Consider the following 21,988-nt stretch of genomic DNA (forward strand, 5'->3'; position numbering starts at 1 on the left):
GCAACAGGAGCTCTTGGGGGGGGAGCCACTTCCAGACTAACATCTCTGATGAACTTCCAACAAAGCCACACCCTCCCACATGGCCAGATCTGCTGCCTAGAGGTGCCTATGTGTACAAAGGCATGGCTCCCAAAGTCTGTTCTGGAAAATCCATCTTGTGTCCCAAGGCACTGAATACTAGGGTGGTTTCATATGCCCTTTCCCAGCTAGTCAGTCCCTCTTTTATCTGCAAGCCCCACTTCCAGATCACTGGCCTGCACTGCCTCCCACTGGCCACCTCCTGATGGCCCCTGCATGGTGTGAGGGGGTGGGGGGAGAGGGGTACCCCTGGAGCTCTCCTCCCAGCCCTGGAGTGGAGTTGCCAGTGGCCTCTCAGGAACCAGTGTGCCGGGCCAGGAACGCCCCACCTACTTGGCAGAGCCCTGGCCCCTCCCATCCCACTCTGTACCCCGTCCTGGGGCTCCTGCAGCTCTGAAAGCAGCCCAGGTTCACCGAGTTTCTAATAGTTTCTCCAGCCCACCGCTCCAGTTGCAGAGAAAATGGCAACTGCCGCAGGGGAAAACCAGCAGCCTCTGCCTGTCTTCCTGGCGTGGGAAGGGAGCAAAGGCATTTGTGAAGACAGCCTCTGCATAGGCCCCGCCCCAGGCACTCACCTGGCAGCAGCGATGGCCCTGGGGCTGCATGGGTCTGGAGGAGGAGAATTGAGGGGAAGAGTCCTGGCCCCTCCAGTGGGACCCCCCCCCCAGTAGTCTCCTCCCTCTCTGTAGTCGGGCAGGTGACACAAGAATGCTGGGACTCGGGGAGGACTCAAGGTGGGGACACCAGCCCAAGTCAAAGCCCATTTTGACGGAGCAACGATGAACCACAGCGAGAGTTCAGGGGGTGATATAAATATATTTTGAAAGCTGCCTGTGTACTCGGGGGTGAAGAACCAGCACAGAGGGCCGCCCAGGCCCAGCCACCTCCTCCCCCATCTCTCCACAGACCCACCCCACCCGCTTCTGTCTCCCTCTAGGCTTCAGGAGGAGGGTCAAGAGGGGTCTCCAGGGAGATGAGGGGGAAGTGTCCAGGGGGCTAGGTGGAAGCAGCAGAGTGGCAGCATCATGCCCCAGGGCTGAGGGGCAGGAGACCAGCACTCTCCAGCTTGGGGCCTCAGGGCCTATTCCTCCAGGGCCTTGGGAATGGGGGGTGTGGAAGAGGCGCTACGGAGGACCCACGCGCCCTACTTCGCCCTTCCCTGTCCATCCCAGACCTACTCAACTCCCACCGTGCCTAAGAAAATGGGATGGCATGAGGGGTAGGCACCACGGGCACGTGGGAGAGGGAAGGAGGGAGGGAGGGAGAGACGACTGAAACCCCCGCCCCCAGGTCAGCTACAATCAGGAGGACGGGTGGAAAAGGCAGCAGGTCCCCAGAAGGCCAGGAGAACCAGGAAAGGGGCAGGTGCCCCCACGGCCCTTGCGGTCACTGCAGCTGGGCCTACCACTAACAGCCCAGCAGCTCCACGCGAAGGGTGATGCGGTTGTGCCAGGCCACAGGCAGGATGCGCACAAAGCGAGCCAGGAAAGGCGCCTCAAACATGTTCTTCTTGTGGGAATTATTGTCCATGTTGCCAGGGAAGATCTAGAGACACAGAGGGGGTCAGGAGGGCCCCAGAGCCAGCCTTCCTCCCCTTAGGGCCCCGGATCCCACTCGCAGGGCATCCCTGGAGTGGGGAGGGAAGGACAGCTGGACACACACTCACCTTGCTTTCCACGGCCCCCTGGTCCCTGTACTCAGTCCAGTTCACACCATCGTCACCATAGGCCACCTTGTAGGCTGCCACATATTGGATGTGGCCAAAGTCTCGTGCCCCCTGGGTGATGATGCCAGTCACTCGCTTCTGAGAGCCCAGGTCAATCTACAGGAAAAAAAAAAAAAATCCACCCCATCTTCTTTGCTTGGACCATCTCCAGTAAGGTGGGAAAAGGCAGACACACTGGGGCATACAATCTAGTCTTGGAAAAACGACTTCACTTGGCAGAGCCTCAGTTTTCCATCTATAAAATGGGCATAAATAATTCCACTTACTTTGTCAGACCCTGTTAAGCACTTTGATGCAATGAAGCTCAGATTTCAGAGCCTGGGCTCCAGCCAACTCACTGCCAACCCCTCATAGGATAGGAACAGGGACAGGGGAGGCCATAGCCTACAGGGACATGAACTGCTCCTGAGGCCCCTGCAGGGCTGTCCACAGCCTGACATTGGTCCTGAGGACTCCAAAGGCAGGCAGCTCCTCACAGAACCCAGCCCCACAGGCTAATGTGCTTGTTGGGGCCTAGAGATGCCCCTCCTGCCCCCCAGTTCCCTGCCCATCCCAGGGAGCCTGCCGGCTGCCCCTGGGCAGGCAGTGCGAAGACCCAGGCTGCAAACCCAACTCACTGCCAACAAGCGGGTGAGCCCCAGGCAAATCCTCACCCTGCTGGGACCCAGTTTCCTCATCTATAAAATGAGTGGATGCTCTGGTTTTCCATGACTCTCCTGTGCTTCCCAATTTCAGTGAAATCCAAGGGCTGTCACATGGTGTGTTCTCAGACAGCGAGTTAGAGAGCATCCTCTGAGTGCAGGCAGAGAAATCCTGAGGTGTCCCTCCTCCATCCTGCCCTGCTGTACGTGGGCTCAGCCTTATCACCCTGTGGCAGCCAATGGAGGTGGCCCTACCCCTACACACACACACACAAACACACACACACACACACACACACACACACACTCACCACCTGGGGCTGGGGGCCTTGGTGGAAGCAGCGCTGAGCTCCCCCACCATCCCCCCCTCTGGAGTTACAGAATCAGGAGAAAGGTGGGGATGTGAGAGGAAGAAGGAGCAAAGCCGAACACAAACAAGGCCGTGCAGAAACTCCCTCTTGGGGAGCAGAAGCCTGGGTTGGGCCAGGGTCATAGATCCAACAGCCCCACCCAAACCCACCCAACGCCAGCCTACCCCAGCCCTGCACCCCAGGGGGAGCCTGACCCACCTGAAGCCACTCAGAGGCACTGTTGGTCTGGGCGGTCCAGGCGTTGAACTTGCCCTGATTATCCAGCCGCGCATAGGAGGGATACCAGCTAAAGGCACTGAGGCCCCAGGTTTTGTAGAAGCTGGAGGCTGTGATCTGCTTGCTGGGGATGGTGTTGTCCTTCAGGCCTAGGGGTTCGGCGCATCCTGCCAACAAGGGGGGTGCTGTCACCCAGATCTGGGGTCCACAGCCTCCCAGGGGTGTGAGCGTGAGGTGGTGAAGGGGAAAGAACTCTGTGGCTCCTGACCGACCTCTGGCATCCTCTTAGACAACAGACGGAAGATCCTTCCACTTTTAGGGCCAACCATTCTATTTGCTTACTGACAGCCCCACCCACTCCTCAGCTCAGCTCCCACCCAGCGCCCCTCACTTGCTCTGCACAGATCACCCACCGCTCTTCTCCCTCTGCACCACGGCAGGCCCTGATCCACCACCTCCACCCTCCTTCAAGGCCTGACTCATGGGACACCTCCTCCAAGAAGCCTGCCCTGACCACCTCACTTGGGTGGGACTTCTCCCTCCTCTGGACTCACAGCACTTCCTCTCTGTCACTCCTACAGTACAGCTGCTATTCACACCGCTGAGTCCTGGGATAACCGTCAAGAGTGCTAATAACAATCATCTCACTGACTCAGTGAGTCAGTCATTTAATCTACCACACAAAAACCGGAACGAAGAGGATACTAGTAACCCCATTCCACAGATGAGAAAACTGAGGCTGAGAGACATTAAGCATTGTGCCCAAGTCTCACACACACACACACACTCCTAATCACCATGTCCCACTGTGACACTATCTGCACCATTCCTGCACCAACCCAGAGCCGTGAAGGCCTGCCTGGTGGTGACCCGGCGATGAGCAGGACAATATTCCTGCTCTCTAGCAGGTGGAAGCAGAAAAGTCAGAATTCCTGGGGCTCAGAACCAACCCTGTATCCCTGCCCCACAGCCCCTCCCAGAGGGCCTTCACACACTCACTACCTGGCATGCTGTCAGAGAGGCCTGGGAGGGCTACCTGAGAAGCTGGCCTTGGTTTCACTCAGGCCTGCTCCAAACACTCAGGAATGTGCTGGCTGTTCTGCACCTGCAGGTGGCCAGAACAGTTGGGAACGGGCAGGAGATAAAACTCCCAAAAGAACGATGGGCGTGTCTCACACGTGGCAGAATCACCACTGTACAACCGCCTGTCCGTTTGCAAAGTCAGGAGTGGGAGAGTGGGCTTGGAAAGTCATGGCTCCATCTGGGAGCTGACTGTAGAACCCAGTGCCTTACCTCACTGTCTCCCCACACGCTCACTCCCCTGCCAGTAAAGACATTTGCCTCCAGAGTGTGCTGATGCCGACCAATCGTACCATCTCCTCGTGACGGTGGTGCACCAGGTAACCTCTACCCTGCTCCCACAAAGAGAGGCTGCTGGGCTGGGAGGTGGCTCATCCCACGGCTCCAGACCTGGAGGGCCATGAGACCAGCCCAAGGCTGGAACACTCTGCAGAGGACACCAAGGCATCATCTGCCCACGGTGGACCATTCTACAGATCATCTGCTTCCAGCAGTTCATGCCCCCATCGCTTAAGGCATGTCAGACAGCCTTCCATATAAAATGCCCTGGGCAGGGTGCCAAGCCGAGAGCAGGACTGTCAGCTCCACCACTCGCTATGCGACCCTGGGAAGTCCCTCCCCTCTCTGGTCCTCAGACTCCCCATCCATAAAATGAGGTACCAGAGCAGTGCTTCTCACAGATCACCTGGGGACCTTGTTAATATGAGGATTCTGTCTCAGAAAGTCAAGGGTGGGGCTGGGAGTTTGCATTTCTACAAGCTCCCAGGTGATGCTCATCCTGCTGGTCCATGGAGCTCACTTTAGTAGAAGGCTCTAATCTGCCCAATCCATTGACTCCACCACCCTGATCCAAGCCACCTTATCTTCCCACATGTCTCTCCCCTCACTCACAGGGGCCCTCTGCCCCCATTCTCCCTATACAGCCTAAGGGAGCTCTTCTAGACCCAACTCTAACCGTGTCCTATTAGCACTCCCTCCACAATGGCTGCCCCTTGTTCTCAGGATAAAGACCTGAATCCTTAAAATGGTCTACGTGGCCCCTGCCTGGTCCGTCTCTGCCTACCTCTCCAGCCTCATCACCCACCAAGCTACCCCTCATTCTCTAGGCTCCAGCTCCATTGGCCTCCCTTCTATCCTTCACATGCCCCAGGGCCTTCGCATGTGTCAATTCCTTGCCTGGGATGCCCTTTCCAAGTTCTTCACGCGGCTTGATCTCCATCATTCAAGCCTCTACTCAAACGCCATCCAACACAGCAGTCCCCATGCCTTTCCCTCTCTTCACCCCAAGTCACCCTCATCACATCTCCCTCTAATGTTTCCTTCATAGTTCTTGCTGCTATCTGACCTTTCTTTTATTTGATCCTTGTTTCACATCAGCCTCCCTCATTAGAATGCAATTTCCATGAGGTCAGGGATCTCACCAATATTGCTCCCTAGAGCCAGGCACTCAGAAGGAGCTTAATAAATATCTTAATAAATGTCTATCTACTGAGTTAAATAACTAATCAATTCACCAAGGACACCTTGCCCGCTGGTGAAGAGGAATCCTGGTGCAGGGCATGCCCAGAAATGCCCAGACCTCAGCCCCACGCATGGGCACACACCAACACTCTCTCCAGGTGACCGGAATGCCTACAAGGGAAAGGAGATGGTCCAGTCCTTGAGGGAAGCAGACAGAAAAACTTCACTTCCTTGGCTTGCCAGACTCACCCTCTCTTGGCCTTGGAGGTAACCGGCTGTGACAGGCCTAGGCTGGAAATTAGCCAAAGGATTCAGACTATGACAGTGAGTAGTGAGGGACTCCAGGGAGAGGAGCCCAGGGTGGGGGGCCCCAGACCTGTCTATGTCCTTTACCAATCGCCTGAATTTCCTTTTAGCAAAAGGCAAAGTCTTTAACTCCCCACTTAAAACAGTTATGCTTGGGGGACTTCCCTGGTGGTCCAGTAGTTAAGACTCCATGCTCCCCATGCAGGGGGCCTGAGTTCGATCCCTGGTCGGGGAACTAGATCCCACATGCATGCTGCAACTAAGGATCCACGCATGCTGCAACTAAGACCTGGTGCAGCCAAAATAAATAAATATTTAAAAAAAAAAGAACAGTTAGGCTCAAAAAGCAGTGACCCTGGGAGCAAGAATATGCTGGCTCAAGTACATACTTAAAAAAAAAGACTAAACCCAGACAGTCACTGAACTGAGCTCTGAGTGGTATTGGGCAGTAACTGAAACGGGATAACAGAAAGAGGTGCCACAGGGGGTGGAAGGGGGAGCAGAGGGTGGGTCTTGGGTTAAGATGAGAAAGACAGAGAGCACCTCTGCTCTGCAGCTCTGCCTAGTGAGCCCTACAGTTCTGCCGGTGGCCAGCAGGTGGCACTGTGGCTGTAAAAAGAGGGAACTATCCAGGCCTCAGAGAAGGCAAGGCTGGGCTGAGCTGGGCAGAGACAAGGCCCTCAGCCCAACCTCTGCACCCTGACCTCTCCAGTGGTGAGATTTTTTATGACTCAGCAGAAACCTATCCCCTTCTGGTCCCCCATCCCTCCATCTGAGAATCTCTCCGGAAAGAGCAACAAGAATCACCATCCCCGGGCTTCCCTGGTGGCGCAGTGGTTCAGAGTCCGCCTGCCAATGCAGGGGACACGGGTTTGTGCCCCGGTCCGGGAGGATCCCACATGCCGCGGAGCGGCTGGGCCCGTGAGCCATGGCCGCTGAGCCTGCGCGTCCAGAACCTGTGCCCCGCAACGGGAGAGGCCGCAACAGTGAGAGGCCCGCGTACCCCAAAAAAAAAAAAAAAAAAGAATCACCATCCCCAGGGGACTTCCCTGGAGGTCCAGTGGTTAAGACTTCACCTTCCAATGCAGGGGGTGCAGGTTCGAACCTGGTCAGGGAGCTAAGATCCCATATGCCTCTCAGCCAAAAAACCAAAACATAAAACAGAAGCAATAAAGTAACAAAATCAATAAAAACTTTAAAAATTGTCCTCATCAAAGAAAAATCTTTAAAAAAAAAGCACCATCTCCAGCCCTATGACCCTAGAAGTCCCCATGTTTCTCTTGAATGCAGGCTACAGGTTTGGGGGAAGAAACAGTGGATGGGTAGGTGTCAGAAGCCCAGGAATTCAGACCAACTTTTAATACCTACCAGCTGTGTGCCCCTGATAAACAATTTATCTGGGCCTCATTTTCCTCATTCATTCATTCACTCACTCATCCATCAATATTTACTGAGTGCCTATGAGCCAGGCTCTGTTCTAGGCACTGGGAACGCAGCAGTGAACAAAACAAACTCCTTGCCCTCGTGGAACTGACATCTGCAAAACAGAACGAATGCTACATGTTCTAGAAGCTCAAGGAACCAATCAGAGTTAAGTGAAAATATTTTGAAAATTGAAGTGGTGTCTTTTTTCCTCTACCAACCAGCAAAGAGCAAACACCTGGGCAGGACTGCTGATGGCCAGATGATCCCTCTTGTGGCCATCTCCTGTGACAGCCCAGGTTCCCGGGCCTTGCTGCCACCCTACTCAGCTCAGCTTGGCTGAGAAAAGAGGGGGCAGGGAAAGCCATCTCCGAGGATTACAGAGCCTCCAGCACTCACCATTCAACTCACAGCCAAGGAGCTCAAAGCGAAGGGTGCAGCCCCGGTGGCAGATCACGGGCACCAGTCTCACATACTGCACCTCCAGAGGGGTTTCAAACAGGTTGACCTTCAGGCCGCTGTTGTCCACATTACCCATAAATATCTAGGAGAGAAGAGGCAGACTGGAGGAGTGGGTCAGTGTGGGCAGTCCCACTTCCTGGGGTGGTCTCCCCCTCCTCTTTGGGCCCAGAGGCAGAGGTGGGCTTAGCAGAGCCAGGAGGGGCTCAGCCCTTCCTCTGGCCACCTCACAGCCCTCAACACAGATTCCCTTTTTCAGATCTTCCTTGGTCACCATGGGGCCTGGGCATAAAGCCCCGTCTTTCGCACAGGGCCACCTATGATCTATAGGGTGCCTCTGTGCAAATTAGGAAAAGGTACTCCTTTCTCAAAAGACGTTTTTATAACAATTTTCCCACAGATAGAAGTACACAAACATGACGTGAATGGTGCTGACTTAGTAATGACACCAGTATACAACCTGTATGACTGTACGTGGTATCCCTGACGGCTCTGAATGCATCCCATATCCACCACTACCGCCACCCTCAACGAGTCACTGAACCTTTTTGAGTCTCACTATTCTTATCTATAAAGTGGGGCTATTACTTTTAACCACAGAGCACGGGCACAATCTGGGTTTCCCAAATTCTTCAAACCAAGATACACCTGAAAACCCACCTCATGGCCAATCACCCAGGGCACTCTCACCTCATTGGGGGCCCTCAAACGGTGCTGGAGCCCCAGGGGTTGCTGACCACAGCCCTTCTTTAGGGCTCACGACAAACCTCACCTTATCTCCTGACTCCCCTGCGCCCTGGATGAACTGGAACTTGCGCCCATTGGTGCTGTAGGCCACCTTGAAAGTCTTCAGGTACTCGGCACTGCCTGCGCGGCTAGCACCTTGCGTCACCACACCCGTCACCCGCATCTTCCGCATCAGGTTCACCTGGACCAGGACAGGAAGGACGGAACCCCCATCTCCCAGGTTCTTTTCACCGCCATCACTCCCCCAGCCCAGAAGGAGAACAACCCAAGCAGGACAAATAAGGGCGGCTTTCTCATCTGGCCCTCTCCAGGCTTTGGGCCCAGTGCTCAGGGAAGCGCACAAGAACAAGCTTCCAGAGGCCTCGTACAGTGCAAAGAGCCCCTCTACAGCCTAGCGTTCACTCCCCCTCATCCTGCCCACGCACTCCAGGCCCCCCAAAGCTGCCCTCTACTTAAAGCTACTTCACCCGTGGGAACCTGCTACCATGCTACCTAGATCCCGGTTATGAATCCTCCCGTGGTGACCCCCAAATGCAGGTGCACTCATCCCATCTTCTTCATTCCCCTCACGCTACGCACCCCTGAGCCGTCCCTTCCATACCTGGATCCAGGGGCTTCTGTCGTAGTTGCTGGAGGTCCATGCGTTGACAATGCCCGTGAGGTGCAGGCGGGCCAGATGCGGGGCCCAGCGCTGCAAACCCATGAAACCCAAGTGCATGGACGAGGCGGAGATCTGGGAGTCGGCGATAGCGCCCGTCTCCATGCCCAGCGGCGAGGTGCAGACTGAGGGGGGAGGCGGCAGTCAGAGGGCCACCCGAGCATGCGGGGCCCAGAGGACACAAGAACAAGACAGTGTGGCCTCTGCCGGGGACCCAGAGCAGAGACCATGAAGGGACAATGAAGGCCAAGGAGATACCAAGACAAGGTGCACAGTGAGGAAGAGAGGGGCCGGGCAGAGTCCTGGGGGTTGGGACCCTGGGCTGCCAGAAGGTTCTAGGGCAGGCCGGCACTCATGGTACTGCCATGACTGGCAGCTGGTGTCCCCCATCAGGCTGCAGGAGGTGATCTCGTTCTTACAGGATATGGAGCAGCAATTATTCGAGGGGGGGGGTGGGCTGCTGAGTGAATAGCAGCGTGGCCTCCTCTTCCTTCATGCCCCCGTCCCATCAGGAGGACCGCCACACCCAGCCCGGTCCCTGGTTCCCCCAGGAGGATGGCTGCGGAAGAAGCGACGCCTCAGACAGCAGTGAACATTACTCGTACTGCACATAAAGCAAGAAGCACATCTGCCTGGAGGTTTCTAGAATCCCATTGGCAGGAGTTTTCTGGATGGGGTGTGAGTGCCATTCTGTTTTCCCTCATACCCTTTGCCCCTTCTAGCTACTGGTCCTGACCCAGCCATCTGGGAAGCTGCCCCTGGCCAAGCGATGTGGTCCTTGGGGGCCGAGCCTGTGTGCTTGGGGCTCAGCTCCCAAGCAGAGAACCCGGGACAGATCCACTCTCATTCCAAAATCCCAGGCTCACACCAAGCTCAGTGTCTGACATTCTCGCAGGGAGAGTGAGGCACAAGGGAGGCCATACACCCGAGATCAGAGCCGGCCACTGGCTGAGCAGAGACCTGAAGCCAGGTCTGCTCTGCTCTGTCCTCACAGCCCCCATGCCCACACCCAGAGAGCCCCAAACGTGCATTCTTTGGGCCTGTGGGGTCCTGGTGGGCTCCAAGGAAACACACCATGTAACAGATAAGGAGGGGCTGCAAAGGTCTCTCTGGGGGTGTTCCTCCAGCTTTGTGGTCGCCTCCTGCCTTCTGCCCCGGGTGCTGGACAGACCCCAGGCCGAGAAGCAGAAGGAGGCTAGATGAGTAATCCCCACTCAGGCACACCCAGGGTTACCTGGGCTCCCAGCAGCGTAATTAGTGGGCCCACCTGCCCCCCCCCCCAGGGCTCTGTCAGCTTTGGCGACCCCTCCCCAACGCATTCCTCCACCCAGTATCTCAGACACATCGGCCTCAGCCCAGGGCCCAGGGCCCAGGCCCTCCGGGCTGTCTCCTCTAAGATGAAGGGCGACACAGGCACTTCATCTGCTCTCCCCAGGAGCCAGCTCCCACCGGGCTGGCCCTGCCCTCCCTCCTCCTCCCAGAGCCCAGCCCCACATCTGCCTACAGCAGGAGCACCTGCCCCCTGCCCGCAGGGCTCAGTGACAGAGCCACCGGACTGCAGACGTCTGGCACCGCCACCCCTACTCCCCCTACCCCTGCACCTAGACATGACCTTGCCGCCCCACAGCAAGTGAGGAAGAGTCCTGGGTTGTGGGAGGGACCCCAGCCAGGCCAGGAGGGAGACGGTGTGCACAGACAATGCTGGCCAGGTCTGCCGGGTACCTGCCCAGCACCGGTCTGTGGCCACGTGGATGACCAAGCAGGCCAGGCGGGTCAGCCCCTCTGCACACGCAGGGCCTCTGAGCGCCTGACCGTGAGGGGATGACCCAGCCTGCCCAGGCCTCTCCCTCTTCCCAGAGCTCTGTGATGAAGCCAGAGATCAGACCTGGGCCAGAACTGTCAGACCCTGAGGCTCAAACCTTATTAACTAACCTCCTGGGCCCCAAAAGATTAAGAATCTGTTGGTTTTCCCCTCTTGGTAGAAAAATGTCAAGACTTTACCCTAATGCTGTGTGTCTGATTCATGGTGACATAAAATAACACTCCCACGACCTCTGGGGTTACCACCAGCCCTCACTCCCCTGCAGAGACATCAGGCCTGGCCTGCAGTCCCAGGAGAGAGGGCCAGGCAGGAAGAAGCCTGGGGAGGGACAACAGGGTCCCCCGCCCCTCCCCCACACACCACCCCGGCCTAACTGAGGCTCTGTCCACTTCCTCAATGCACCCTGACCCAGGAATAAGGCCAGCACACTGCCTGGGCTGCCAGGACTGTGGCTCAGGGTCTGCCCCCTGGAACAGGCACCCCCAGATACTCACCAATCTCACAGTGGATGCCTGTGTAGCCATGAGGGCACTCGCAGATGTACTGGGTGAAGACATCCCCTCGGTGGAAGTCGTCAATCACCTGGCATTCGGCATCATTGTGGCAGGGATTTGGGAAACAGGGACCTGGGGAGAGGGAGGCAGGTGAGATGGGCAGGTGATCAGGAAGGAGCTGGGGACAGGCAGAAGCAGATGGGCCAAGCCCAAAAGGACCCTCCGCCCAAACTTGGCCCACTGCCCGCTTCCCCCAACCATCTCGTCCCCCCCCCCTCCCAATCTGCCCGATGGGGCCTGGGCCAGCCTGGAGCCAAGAAGGGTCACGGGTAGGTGAGTCAGCCCAAGTGAAGGAAGCACCCAGCTTTCCAAGTGGCCTGGGAGCTTCCAGGGAAAAGCTGGCGGGCAACAGGAGGGGTGCTGGGGACCAGTGTCCACTCCGGGAGGAGCTCAGCCCAGCAGCCTGGGCTGCAACTGGGAGCCAGTGGGAAGTGGCAGGTATGTCCCAGGGCGGGTACCTCTCTCAGTCTCATTGCATATGAGGCCCGTGAAGCCTTCAGGGCAGAGGCAGTGGAAGGGGGGTTTTCTGTCCTGGTCCAACAAGCAGGTCCCACCATGCAGGCACTGGCTGGAGTCACAGAAGTCACCTGCAATAACAGTTCTGAGTCAGGAACAAGTCGTTCATTGAGTAAATATCTGGGGGGCCAACTACCATGTATGTCCTGGGCCCCTGAGACAGAGAAATCAGATGCAGTCTAGGCCTCAAGAAGCCAGAGGAAAGCGGCAGACAAGTCACCACATAATGAAGAGGGGCCATGAGCTCTGACGGAAGCCTGCATGAGGGGCCAGCGGAGGATGGTTTCTGCCAGGGAGCAGGAAGTTTCAGAGGTGGGAACATTTGAGCTAGTTTAAAAGTCAGAGAGGGAGGGACTTCCCTGGCGGTCCAGTGGTTAAGACTCTGTGCTTCCAATGCAGGAGGCACAGGTTCGATCCCTGGTCAGGGAACTAAGATCCCACATGCCCTGTGGCATGGCCAAAAAAAAAAAAAAAAAAGTCAGAGTGGGAGGGTGTCAGGCTGGGGAATGAGGAAAGAACTTTCTTCAGAAAAGCAGAAGCACAGAGGACATGGTATGCTGGAGAACAGTAAGACATCGCTGAAAAGGGAGACTGGTAGGGACTCTTAAGAATGACAAGTTTAGACTTTTCAGCCTGCAGAACAAGGGCTCTTAACCTTCCTTTAGTCTCCCCACCATTGTCCACCAGGAAAAAAAAGTCAGAGATTCTCAAGCATGAGGTGGGAGTGGGGAAGCCATTTCTCAGTTGGGGATGGAGAATGTCAAGCAAAGGCCATCTGCAGAGATGTGGATGCGCTGCCCAGGGTGGGGAGGCATCCTGTAGCTACACAAAGATCCCTCTGGCTCTGTGTGGAAACAGGACGGGAGCGGGTGAGGTAGGAAACCAGGAGAGCATCAGGGAGGCTGTCACAGGCCTCCTGGTAAGACAGGAAGTCAGGCGAAGGGGTGAGGAAGAAGGACAGATTTGAGAAAAACTGGACAACGAGTAGAGGTGGGAAGAGGGCTAGAGAGGACATCACAGCTTCCGGCTGGGGCCCTGGCTGACAGATGTGCACTGTTAGCCTGTCCCCAATCCCTTGACTCGAGTGAACTTCAGCCCACTAGGTCAGCCAGGCCTGCAGAGCACCTTCTAGCTGACCTTAGCATCCCAGAAGGGCTGCCTCAGACCCCACACCCAAACCCGTCATTTGGGGTAAAACATGGGACATCTTTTTTCCTCACTGCAGAGTCAAGCCGTCCCAGGCTGGAGGCCCTCCTGAGATCCCAAAGCTCCAGAGACCAGGGCGGGGGCTCCAGGGAAGGGAACACTGTCAATGAGCAATGGAGGCCTCAGAGCTCCACCTCAGCGTGGGCCTCGGGAGCTTAAGGAGGCTCCCGATGAGCTATTAGTCACTGGCTTTAAATAGCAGGTTAATCCCCTCCCTGACCTGACAGGCAGTGGGCACTGCCACGGCAGAGGCTTGAGAATGGCCAGAGCCCTGGGCTCCCGACCAGGCAAGGTCCAACTCCCCTCCCTCCCCCTCCCAAAGTGCCCTCTCCCTGTACTGCTCCAGGGCAAAGCAGGTGAGTGGGCAAAAGGGAAAGGGAAAGGTCTCCCCTATCTGGCAGGCCCTTGACTGACTCACCTGTGCACTGCAGCTGTGGTACTTCCCCCTTCCCACAAAGCCAGGTCACCCTCCACAAAACCGCCTTTGGGATTTCAGTGTCCTACCCTCTTTGGGAGATTTCCCCAGGGACATTTTGCCAGGGCTCAGGCTCTGGGGCCAGAGAGGAGTGGCAAGGGACTTTTAAGACCCAGCCAGCACTCCATGTCTCAGGGGAGCTTGGAGAGGCCTCAGGCTTCCACTCCAAGCCTGGGGGTCAGACTGGCGCCGGACGGCACAGCCAGGGCTCATCTGGGACCCACCCACCCACCCCCAACTTGCTTCAGCCAATCCTATTTCTATGAGAAAATGATGGAGGGGGTGCCTGAAGAGTCTTTGCCATCTCCCCCCACCCCGTGGGCACCCTTTCCTCAGCCCACTGTGAAGCGAATAGGGCATCCCCATGACCACCCTGCTGGAGGCCCAGCTGCTAGCACGATGCATCCTAGGCGGGGGAGGAGGACCAAGGAAGATAAAGCAGCAGCCCAAGGCCGCAGGGGGAGGGGGGTAGTCAGGCGCCGCCACCTCAGGAGGGAGCCCTTTTCCAAGTCCCTTCCCAGGCTCCTTGCCCCCTCTTGGGTCCCAGCTGGAGGCCCTTCCATTCCACCGACTCCCCAGCCCTTCGCTTATCTGACCAGACACCTACTTTGAAGCAGAGGATAAAATTCCAGTGAACTGACCAGCCGCCAGGGCTGGGAAGGGAGTTACCAGGGAAAGTTGGCTGGAGAAGACTTATCAATACAAGAGTCCTAGAAACTTCCTGGTGGAAAGAGCGCGCGAGTCAGACACAGTTCAATGGCCTCATTTTACAGATGGGAAAAGAGAGGCCCAACACAGCGGATTCCTTTGTTCTGTGTAAGCCACATCCCTGGGGGAGGCTGGGCTGTCACCCAGTGTCCCGAGTCCCCGCCCAGCGCTCAAGCCTCTATCACCGGCCAAAAGCCCTCCGGCGCGGAGACAGCAGGAGAGGCCGAGAGCATCCCCGCCTCCCTCCCGGGCGCAGCCGGAGAGGTCGCCCCTCCGCTTGGCGCCGGCTCTTTGACCAAGTTTGTAAACAGTGGAAGTAGAGGGAGGGCGCGGCGGCGAACTTCCGAGCGGCGCGGAGAGGAGGGGCGAGGGCGAGAGGGCGGCGCGATCGACTCACCGGAGAAGGCGAAGAGCCCCGAGGCGCAGAGGAGCGCGCCGCAGAGCGCGGCCAGCACACGGGGGCACGGCATGGTGTGGAGATGCGGGCCCGAAACCCGGCGCTCGGGCTGTTCAGACCCGGCGGTTCTCACTCCTTCTCCTGGACGGGAATAAATCAGGCAGCGCAGCACCTCCCACTGGGCCACGTGCTCCGCCCAGGCCCGCCAGAGGCGGACTCGGGGCGGGACTTCGCGGCTGGGAGGGGATGGGGGGGAACCGAGGGCTCCGCGGCCACCCACTCCAGCTCCGGCCACGCCCGGCATCCCGCGTGGTGTTGGTGGTGACCAGGCCCTGAGTCCTGAGTCGACTGGGCTAGAAAGGGCTCAGAAGGAATTGTTTGTTCTTTGCTTTTTGATTTTTTAACTGTTGGCTTCAGAAAATATGCTAAACCTTATTCATAATAAGAAAAATGCAAATTACGAGTACCATGTTTCAGTTATCAGATTGGCAAGTATCAAATTATTAGCGCACTGTTAGTGCGAGGCTACGGGAACAGGCTCAAGGGAGAAAATGTAAACTGGTTCAAGTTATCAAGAGAGCTGTGTGGTATTATCTATGAAAATGACAAGTGCTGAGACAGTAAGACCTAGCAGTTCCACTTACAGGAATTCACTCTACCAAAACTCACACGTATAAAATGCCGATATCATAGTATATCATAGCGGCATCCTTTGAAATGGTAAGAGACTAAAAAAAAAAAAAAAGGAATCAGCATACTTTTTCTGTAAAGGGCCACATAGAAAATACTTGAGGATTTTCAGGCCATAAAGTCTCTGGGGCAACTATTCACCTCGGCCCTTGTAGCAGGAAAGCACCTCAATATTCCAGGAAATGAGCATAGCAGTTGCTCACGGGGAAGGTAAGCAGGGTGTCAGGGTGGGAAGAGACTTGCTTGTCATGGTTGACTCTTTCCTAAATGATTCTTTTTTATCGTGTGCAGGTATTACATATTTACAAAAAATAATAATAATTTTAATAATAGTGTTCTAGTCAGACTAGACACAGGAAAAAGAAAAAAAAAAAGAGCAGCCAGATATCTCCCCTACCAGGTATGTTGATACCTAAGTTGGGACTAGAGTCAGACATAACTACTGGCAGGAGTCCCTTCTTAAAACTATTCAGAAGGAAAATCACTACCTATGATCAACTCAATAGCCACAGAAAACGCATTTGGTAAAAAACCCCTTCATGATAAAACAATCAACAAACCAGGAGTAAAAGGGAGCTTTCTCACCTGATATGGAATATCTATGAAAAACTCACAACTAATATCATGCTTAATGGTGAAAGACTGAATGTTTCCCCTACAATCAGCAACAAGATAAAGAGATCTGCTCTCACCCCTTCTATTCAACACTGCAATGAACGTTCTAGCCAGGACAATTAGGCAAGAAGTAGAAATAAAAGACATCGAGGTTGGAAAGGAAGAAGTAACATTATCTCTGTCTGTATTCACAGATGACACACTCATATATAGAAAAATCTAAAGAATCCACACACCAAAAAAAAAAAAAGTCTATTAAAACCAATAAATGAGTTGAGCGAGGTCACAGGATACAAGGTTAGTGTACAAAAATCTTGTGTAGTTTTTACACGGGAAATGAACAATACAAAAATGTGATTAGAGTTCAGTGGGATGGTATCTCCTTGGCCTGAATACTTTCTTACCCAGTACTAGATAATTTCAGGTCTTAGTTAGTGCTGCAAAGACAACACAACAATATGATGTGATTTGAATAAGGAGGAGGAAAGGGGGACATGTTTAAACAGGGTGGCCCAGAAAGGCCTCTTTAAAAAGGTAATTTTCACACTGACCCTGAATAAGAAGCCAGCCTTAGAAGGATCTGAGGAAGCAAAAGCTCTGAGAAAGGAACAGAACCGAGAGCTCAGAAATTGACCACAATGTATACACCGATATGGTCAACTGAATTTTGACAAAGGTGCCATGGCAATACAATGGAAAAAGGATGGTTCTTTCAATTAATGGTACTGGAAGAATCAGATGTCTATATGCCAAAAAAAATAATAAAAACAGAGTTAAACTTCACATCTTATACAAAATTTAACTCAAAATGGATCATAGACCTAACTCTAAAATGGAAAACTATAAAACTTCTAGAAGAAAGTCTGCATGACTTCTGTTTGGGTGATGAGCTTGAAATGCAATACTAAAAGCAGGATCCATGAAAGAAAAATTGATAAGTTGGACTTTATCAAAAGTAAACAGTTTGCTCTGTGAAAACACTGTTAAGAGAATTAAAGACAAGCCTCACACTAAGAAAACATTTGCAAATCACATATGTTGTAAAGAACATGTATCCAGAATAAAGAACTGTTAAAACTCAAAAATAAGAAAACACACCATCCAGCTTTTTAAATGGGCAAAAAATCTAAACTGACAAAGGAGATAAATGGATGGTAAATAAGCATACGAAGAGATGCTCAACATAATTTTTCACTAAGAAAATAAAAATGCAAACAACCATTTAATACCACTGCAGACCTACTGGAATGGCTAAAATCCAACAAAACTTCATCATACCAAATGCTGACAATGATGCAGAGCAATAGGAACTCTCATTCACTGCCCACGAGGATGCAAGATGGTACAGCCATTTTGGAAGACAGTTTGGTGGTTTCTTATAAAGTTTAATATAGACTTACCACATGACCCAGGAGCAGTTACACTCTAGATGCTTACCCAAGTGAATTAAAACATATGTCAACATGAAAACCTGTACACAAATGTTTACAGCAGCTTCATTCATAGTCATCAAAAACTGGAAGCCACCAAGATGTCCTTCAATAGGTGAATTGGCAAACTGTGGTGTAACCATATAGTATGGAATAGTATCTGTGATAAAAAGTACTGAGATATTGATTCACACGACAACACGGATGAATCTTAAACGCATTTTGCTAAGATAGAGAAGACAGACCAAAAAAGCTGAATGTTATATGATTTCATTCACATAACGTTCTGGGAAAAGTAAAACTATAGGGATGAAAAATGGATGAGTGGTTGCCAGGGGTTTGGGGAAGCAGGAGTGGTTAACTGCAAAAGGGAAGTGTGGGGGAGTTTTTAGGTGATGGAATATTCTGTATAATACTAGGATGGTAGATACATGATGCTACCCAACTGCCAAATCCATAGACACTATAGCACAAAGAGTGAAATTTAACATATGCAAATTTTAAAAAATCAACCGGGATGCTGGGGGGCACCAGATTGTGACAAAAGAATCTAACTTTATTGCAAATGTATGACAAAACGTCAGTGCGAGTTGTTGTTATATGAGGAGAGAAGTGGAGTGGAGAGGAACTGACCTAAGTAACTTTGGAAAACAGTGTTTTGACTGGAAACTATAAGGCTAAAGACAAACGGAACTGTACATAATCCCTGAAACCTAGTCAGTAAAGTCAATAAAAGTCACTAAAATTGTTTTTCATGGGGATTCTGGTTAACACGCGCATGTATGCTGGGGCTTAAACAAGTAAGTAAATGGATGGTTGATGGTAGGAGTCAGACTTCTCACTGTTGGAGAAGGAAGTTATAGATAAGCAAGGGAGGAGGCTGGAATAATCCACATGGTACTACATTAATCAGAGATACCAGTAGGACTTCGTGTTTAACTTAACCTAGATACAGACGGGTAGGTACAGAAATTATTATAGATATGTGTGTATACAAGGGTTATAATACATATGTTTATTTCCTAGCTCTGTCTGCTGAGAGGGACTAGAAACAGTGACACCCCAGTAGCAATGAGCACCTCAGTGCTCAGACCTTGGTCTCCAATACCATTCGCCAATAAAAGGGATGAGAGTTCCTTGGAGAAATGGCTGTTTCTAGGACAGGGAGAATGTAAGATGAGCCTGGAGCATCCAGAAAGTGCTCAAATGCTCTCCAATGACAGCAGCTATGTATGCATTGGGAGGCAGATTGGTGTTGTAGGCAGTGGGCTCCCTGTGACTGGAGAGATTTAAGCAAAGGGCATGTGTCAGGGGGACAGTGTTTGAGAGGCACAGTGAGGACAGGTGATCTCTGAAGTCTACGTTCTCTCAGAGATGCTGGTTTACAATTACGTATTTGTCAACACTGCCCAACTCCATCCAGGTGGAGAGGAAGGAAGAGTTTGCCTGGTCCAGCCCCTCTTCTTCTGCTCTCCAGCATCTGTGAATGCAGGCATCACATGGGCTGGAGCAGAATAGCACAGCAGTCCCATCCTCACACTCTCCAAATGCACACCCCCTTTCCAAGACCACATGCTCAAAGCACACATCATGATCTATGAGCAAATATCTCAGCCCAGGGAATGAACAACCTCCTTTTGTTTTTAAGCCAAAGGCCAAGGGCCAGGGGCCAGCGCTGGAGAATAAATATGCTTTCAGTTTAAAAATGTAAAAGTGTTTTCTCTCTGAAACCAAATGGGTGGGCCAAATTCTGAGGTTCCTTTATGTGATTTTCCTCACTTCTGTTGGGACTTCTGTTGACCACTGTGCTCACTAATTTCCCTGGTGACTTCCTCCACCCTAACTAATTTCCCCTTCTCTGAACTCCTGAAGCTCCGACGCTCAGAGCAGCCAATGGTCTCCTGTGCACAGTTGAGTGGCGCCCTGTGATGCCTCCCCACCTGGTTTGTCTGCTCCTCTGAGACGGGCAGTTGGGTGTTTTACAGAAGATTTAGACCTGGGACCTGGATTTGAGCCCCAGCTTCCCATCTTAGCTGCCTGGTGACTCTACCAAGCTGCTAATCAGGCACATTTATTTTCTTCATTCAAAGTTTGCTTCCTTTCCTCCCTCCCAGGAGGTCAGTGGCATGAAAGGAAGTTGGCTTGCTGGTCCAGAGCAGTTCTACGAGTGAGCATCTTGTGTGGAAAAGAAATACACCCACACCGGGGTTGGGGATTTGGTCTGCAGAGCAGAAAGGACGTGGAAGAAATGCCTTGGAAAGATCTATTTTTAAAGGGCTTTGCTCAAAGCCAGCCGGACATCTGGATAACCCATCTCTTGCCTGCGTCCAGAGCAAGGCCATTTCCGGAAGAATATCAAGTCCTTTCTTGGAAATCAACCCAGGGATGGTTGAAGCCAGAGCCCCAGGTTGGGCAGGGTCAAGGGGTGGTTAGTAAAGCACAGGCCCAGGAGGGTTTGTCACGGGCTAACCTCACCCCCACCCCCCACCCCCAAGCAACACTCTCTCATCCTCCAGCTGAAAGGACCTCCCTTTAAGGGTAGGGATTCCTTGTCTCTGACCTGTCTTCTTTCTCCTACTGCTGCCCCCTTTTCAAGTCAGCAGCCCCAGGAGAATTTGTCAGACACTCATTTTGCCATTTCTTCCAAGAAAAAGTCAACCCTCTTGTTAAAAAAAATGAGACAACAGGTCCAAAATGGAATCACTTGTGTTAAAGCCCCATTTTAGCAAACCAAGACTTAATACCTAACCTAACTGCAGTTACAACCTCCCCCAGGAATGTAATCTTTAACCAACCTGAAATTACCTGGTCAGCACTAATGAGATATTCCGTTCCCCTTAGGAGGGCAACCTTGCCTGAAACAATGCATTTTTTGCTAATAATTTCCTTTTTCTGCCCCCTCTCTGCCTTTAAAAATCTTTCCTTTTCTCCAGCTCAGCAGAGCTCCTTTCTACTTGCTACCTGGGATGCTGCCCAATTTATGAATCGTTCAATAAAGCTAATTAGATCTTTAAAATTTACTTGGTTGAGTTTTGTTATTTAACTCTCAATGAACTGAGTAGCAGACTTAAAATTTCTGATTGCTTGCTCCAAACCTACTACTCTGTAGCTCTGGCCCCAAAACCTCTTAGCACTCAACTCCCAAGTCCTAGCAGATGTCAGATGAACTTTTGTAAAGTTGCCAAGTGAAGAAGTTGGCCTACCCAGTCTTTGCCAGATTCTAAGTATGCTGCTGAGCCCAGAGGGACCCCAGCTTGGCTGTATGGGGCAACCTTCTCACCAGAGAGGGGAATTTGGACCACACCTCCTGCCCCAATCCCCGGTGTCACACGTGCTTTGCCACCAATCAACATCCTCCCTACCTAATCCCTACTGTGTTCATTCAGTCATTCAAAAATATTTATTGAGCAACTGCGAAGCCAGGTGGTGTGAGGGCCCATTCAGAACCTCAGAGTTGGTATAGAGATTATTTTAAGCTGAAGACATCTGAAACTCAGTAGATGCAGAAAGAAGCCTTCTTGGAGCTTCCCGATATGACTAAAAGCAGAAAATTTTGAGAAATGAGGATTGCCATAAATGCCCTCTTTGGGGTGGGTCTGCTCCCAGGAAGAGACCAAGAGTAAACCTACCATAAACCCCTCTCTGGAGGAGTTTTAGGGCTCTGAAGAAGACAGAAAGACCACTCACACCTTTCCAGACAATATTATCACCAACATTCTTATGTCCCCTTAGTTCTCCTAGAGAAACCTATTCCTTCCATAGAAGCCTTTTCTCCCTCTACCCTTTCCCCTGCTAAGTTAATACACAACCCCTAATTGTAACCCCCCTTTGAGTTACTCACCACTGAGCACTCCTGTGTGTAAATAAATTCTTGTTAATCTGTCTTTTGTCAGTTTAATTCACAGGCCCTCAGAAACAGATCATAAGAGGATAGAGGAAAAGTTTTTTTCCTTGTCATCAATGGTTTGTAATGAATCTTGTTTTACCCTCCAGTTCTCAACAAGACCTAGAGCTCCTAAAGCCCTTACCTAGCACTGCCAATCTCTTGATCCTAAAACATTAAATCCTTCTCAGGGGACCCTTGTGGGGGTGTGTGTGTGTGCCAGTTCCTAGCCTTGCACCCCTCCCACCCTCACTCTCCAAGTGTTTGCTAACCTCAGCTGAGGAACTCCCTGAGACACAGACCTGGAGCCGGAATCTACTCCTTCCCCAGCATTTCCACAGGTCTAAGCTATTTGTCTTTCTAGAATTAAGATTCTAGAGTCTATTTGTCTTTCTAGAATCTAGAATACTGATTAATGCCCTGGGGACTCCTGACAGTGTGGTGGCCTTTGGCTGGGGAAGATTTGGCCCACCAAGCCCAGACCCCTTCAAGGTCTCACGAGCAAGGCGATTTGCAGAAAAGCCCCT

The 21,988-nt window shown here is 52.5% G+C and overlaps 1 protein-coding gene across 1 annotated transcript; it reads right to left on the reverse strand.

Moving 5' to 3' along the window:
• Positions 1-1,017: 1,017 nt before the first annotated feature.
• MFGE8 (milk fat globule EGF and factor V/VIII domain containing) lies at positions 1,018-14,962 on the reverse strand. Its single transcript, XM_082840510.1, has 9 exons — positions 14,844-14,962; positions 12,000-12,128; positions 11,482-11,613; positions 9,109-9,290; positions 8,533-8,688; positions 7,701-7,845; positions 3,015-3,199; positions 1,745-1,900; positions 1,018-1,623 (listed from the first exon to the last, which is right to left on the reverse strand). Exons 1-9 carry the CDS (start codon positions 14,914-14,916, stop codon positions 1,486-1,488), a joined length of 1,296 nt encoding a protein of 431 aa, XP_082696636.1. The 5' UTR covers positions 14,917-14,962; the 3' UTR covers positions 1,018-1,485.
• Positions 14,963-21,988: the final 7,026 nt, after the last annotated feature.

The sequence above is a fragment of the Leucopleurus acutus genome (genome assembly GCF_964270905.1).
Source record: "Leucopleurus acutus genome assembly, chromosome: 1".
NCBI classification, from domain to species: domain Eukaryota; kingdom Metazoa; phylum Chordata; class Mammalia; order Artiodactyla; family Delphinidae; genus Leucopleurus; species Leucopleurus acutus.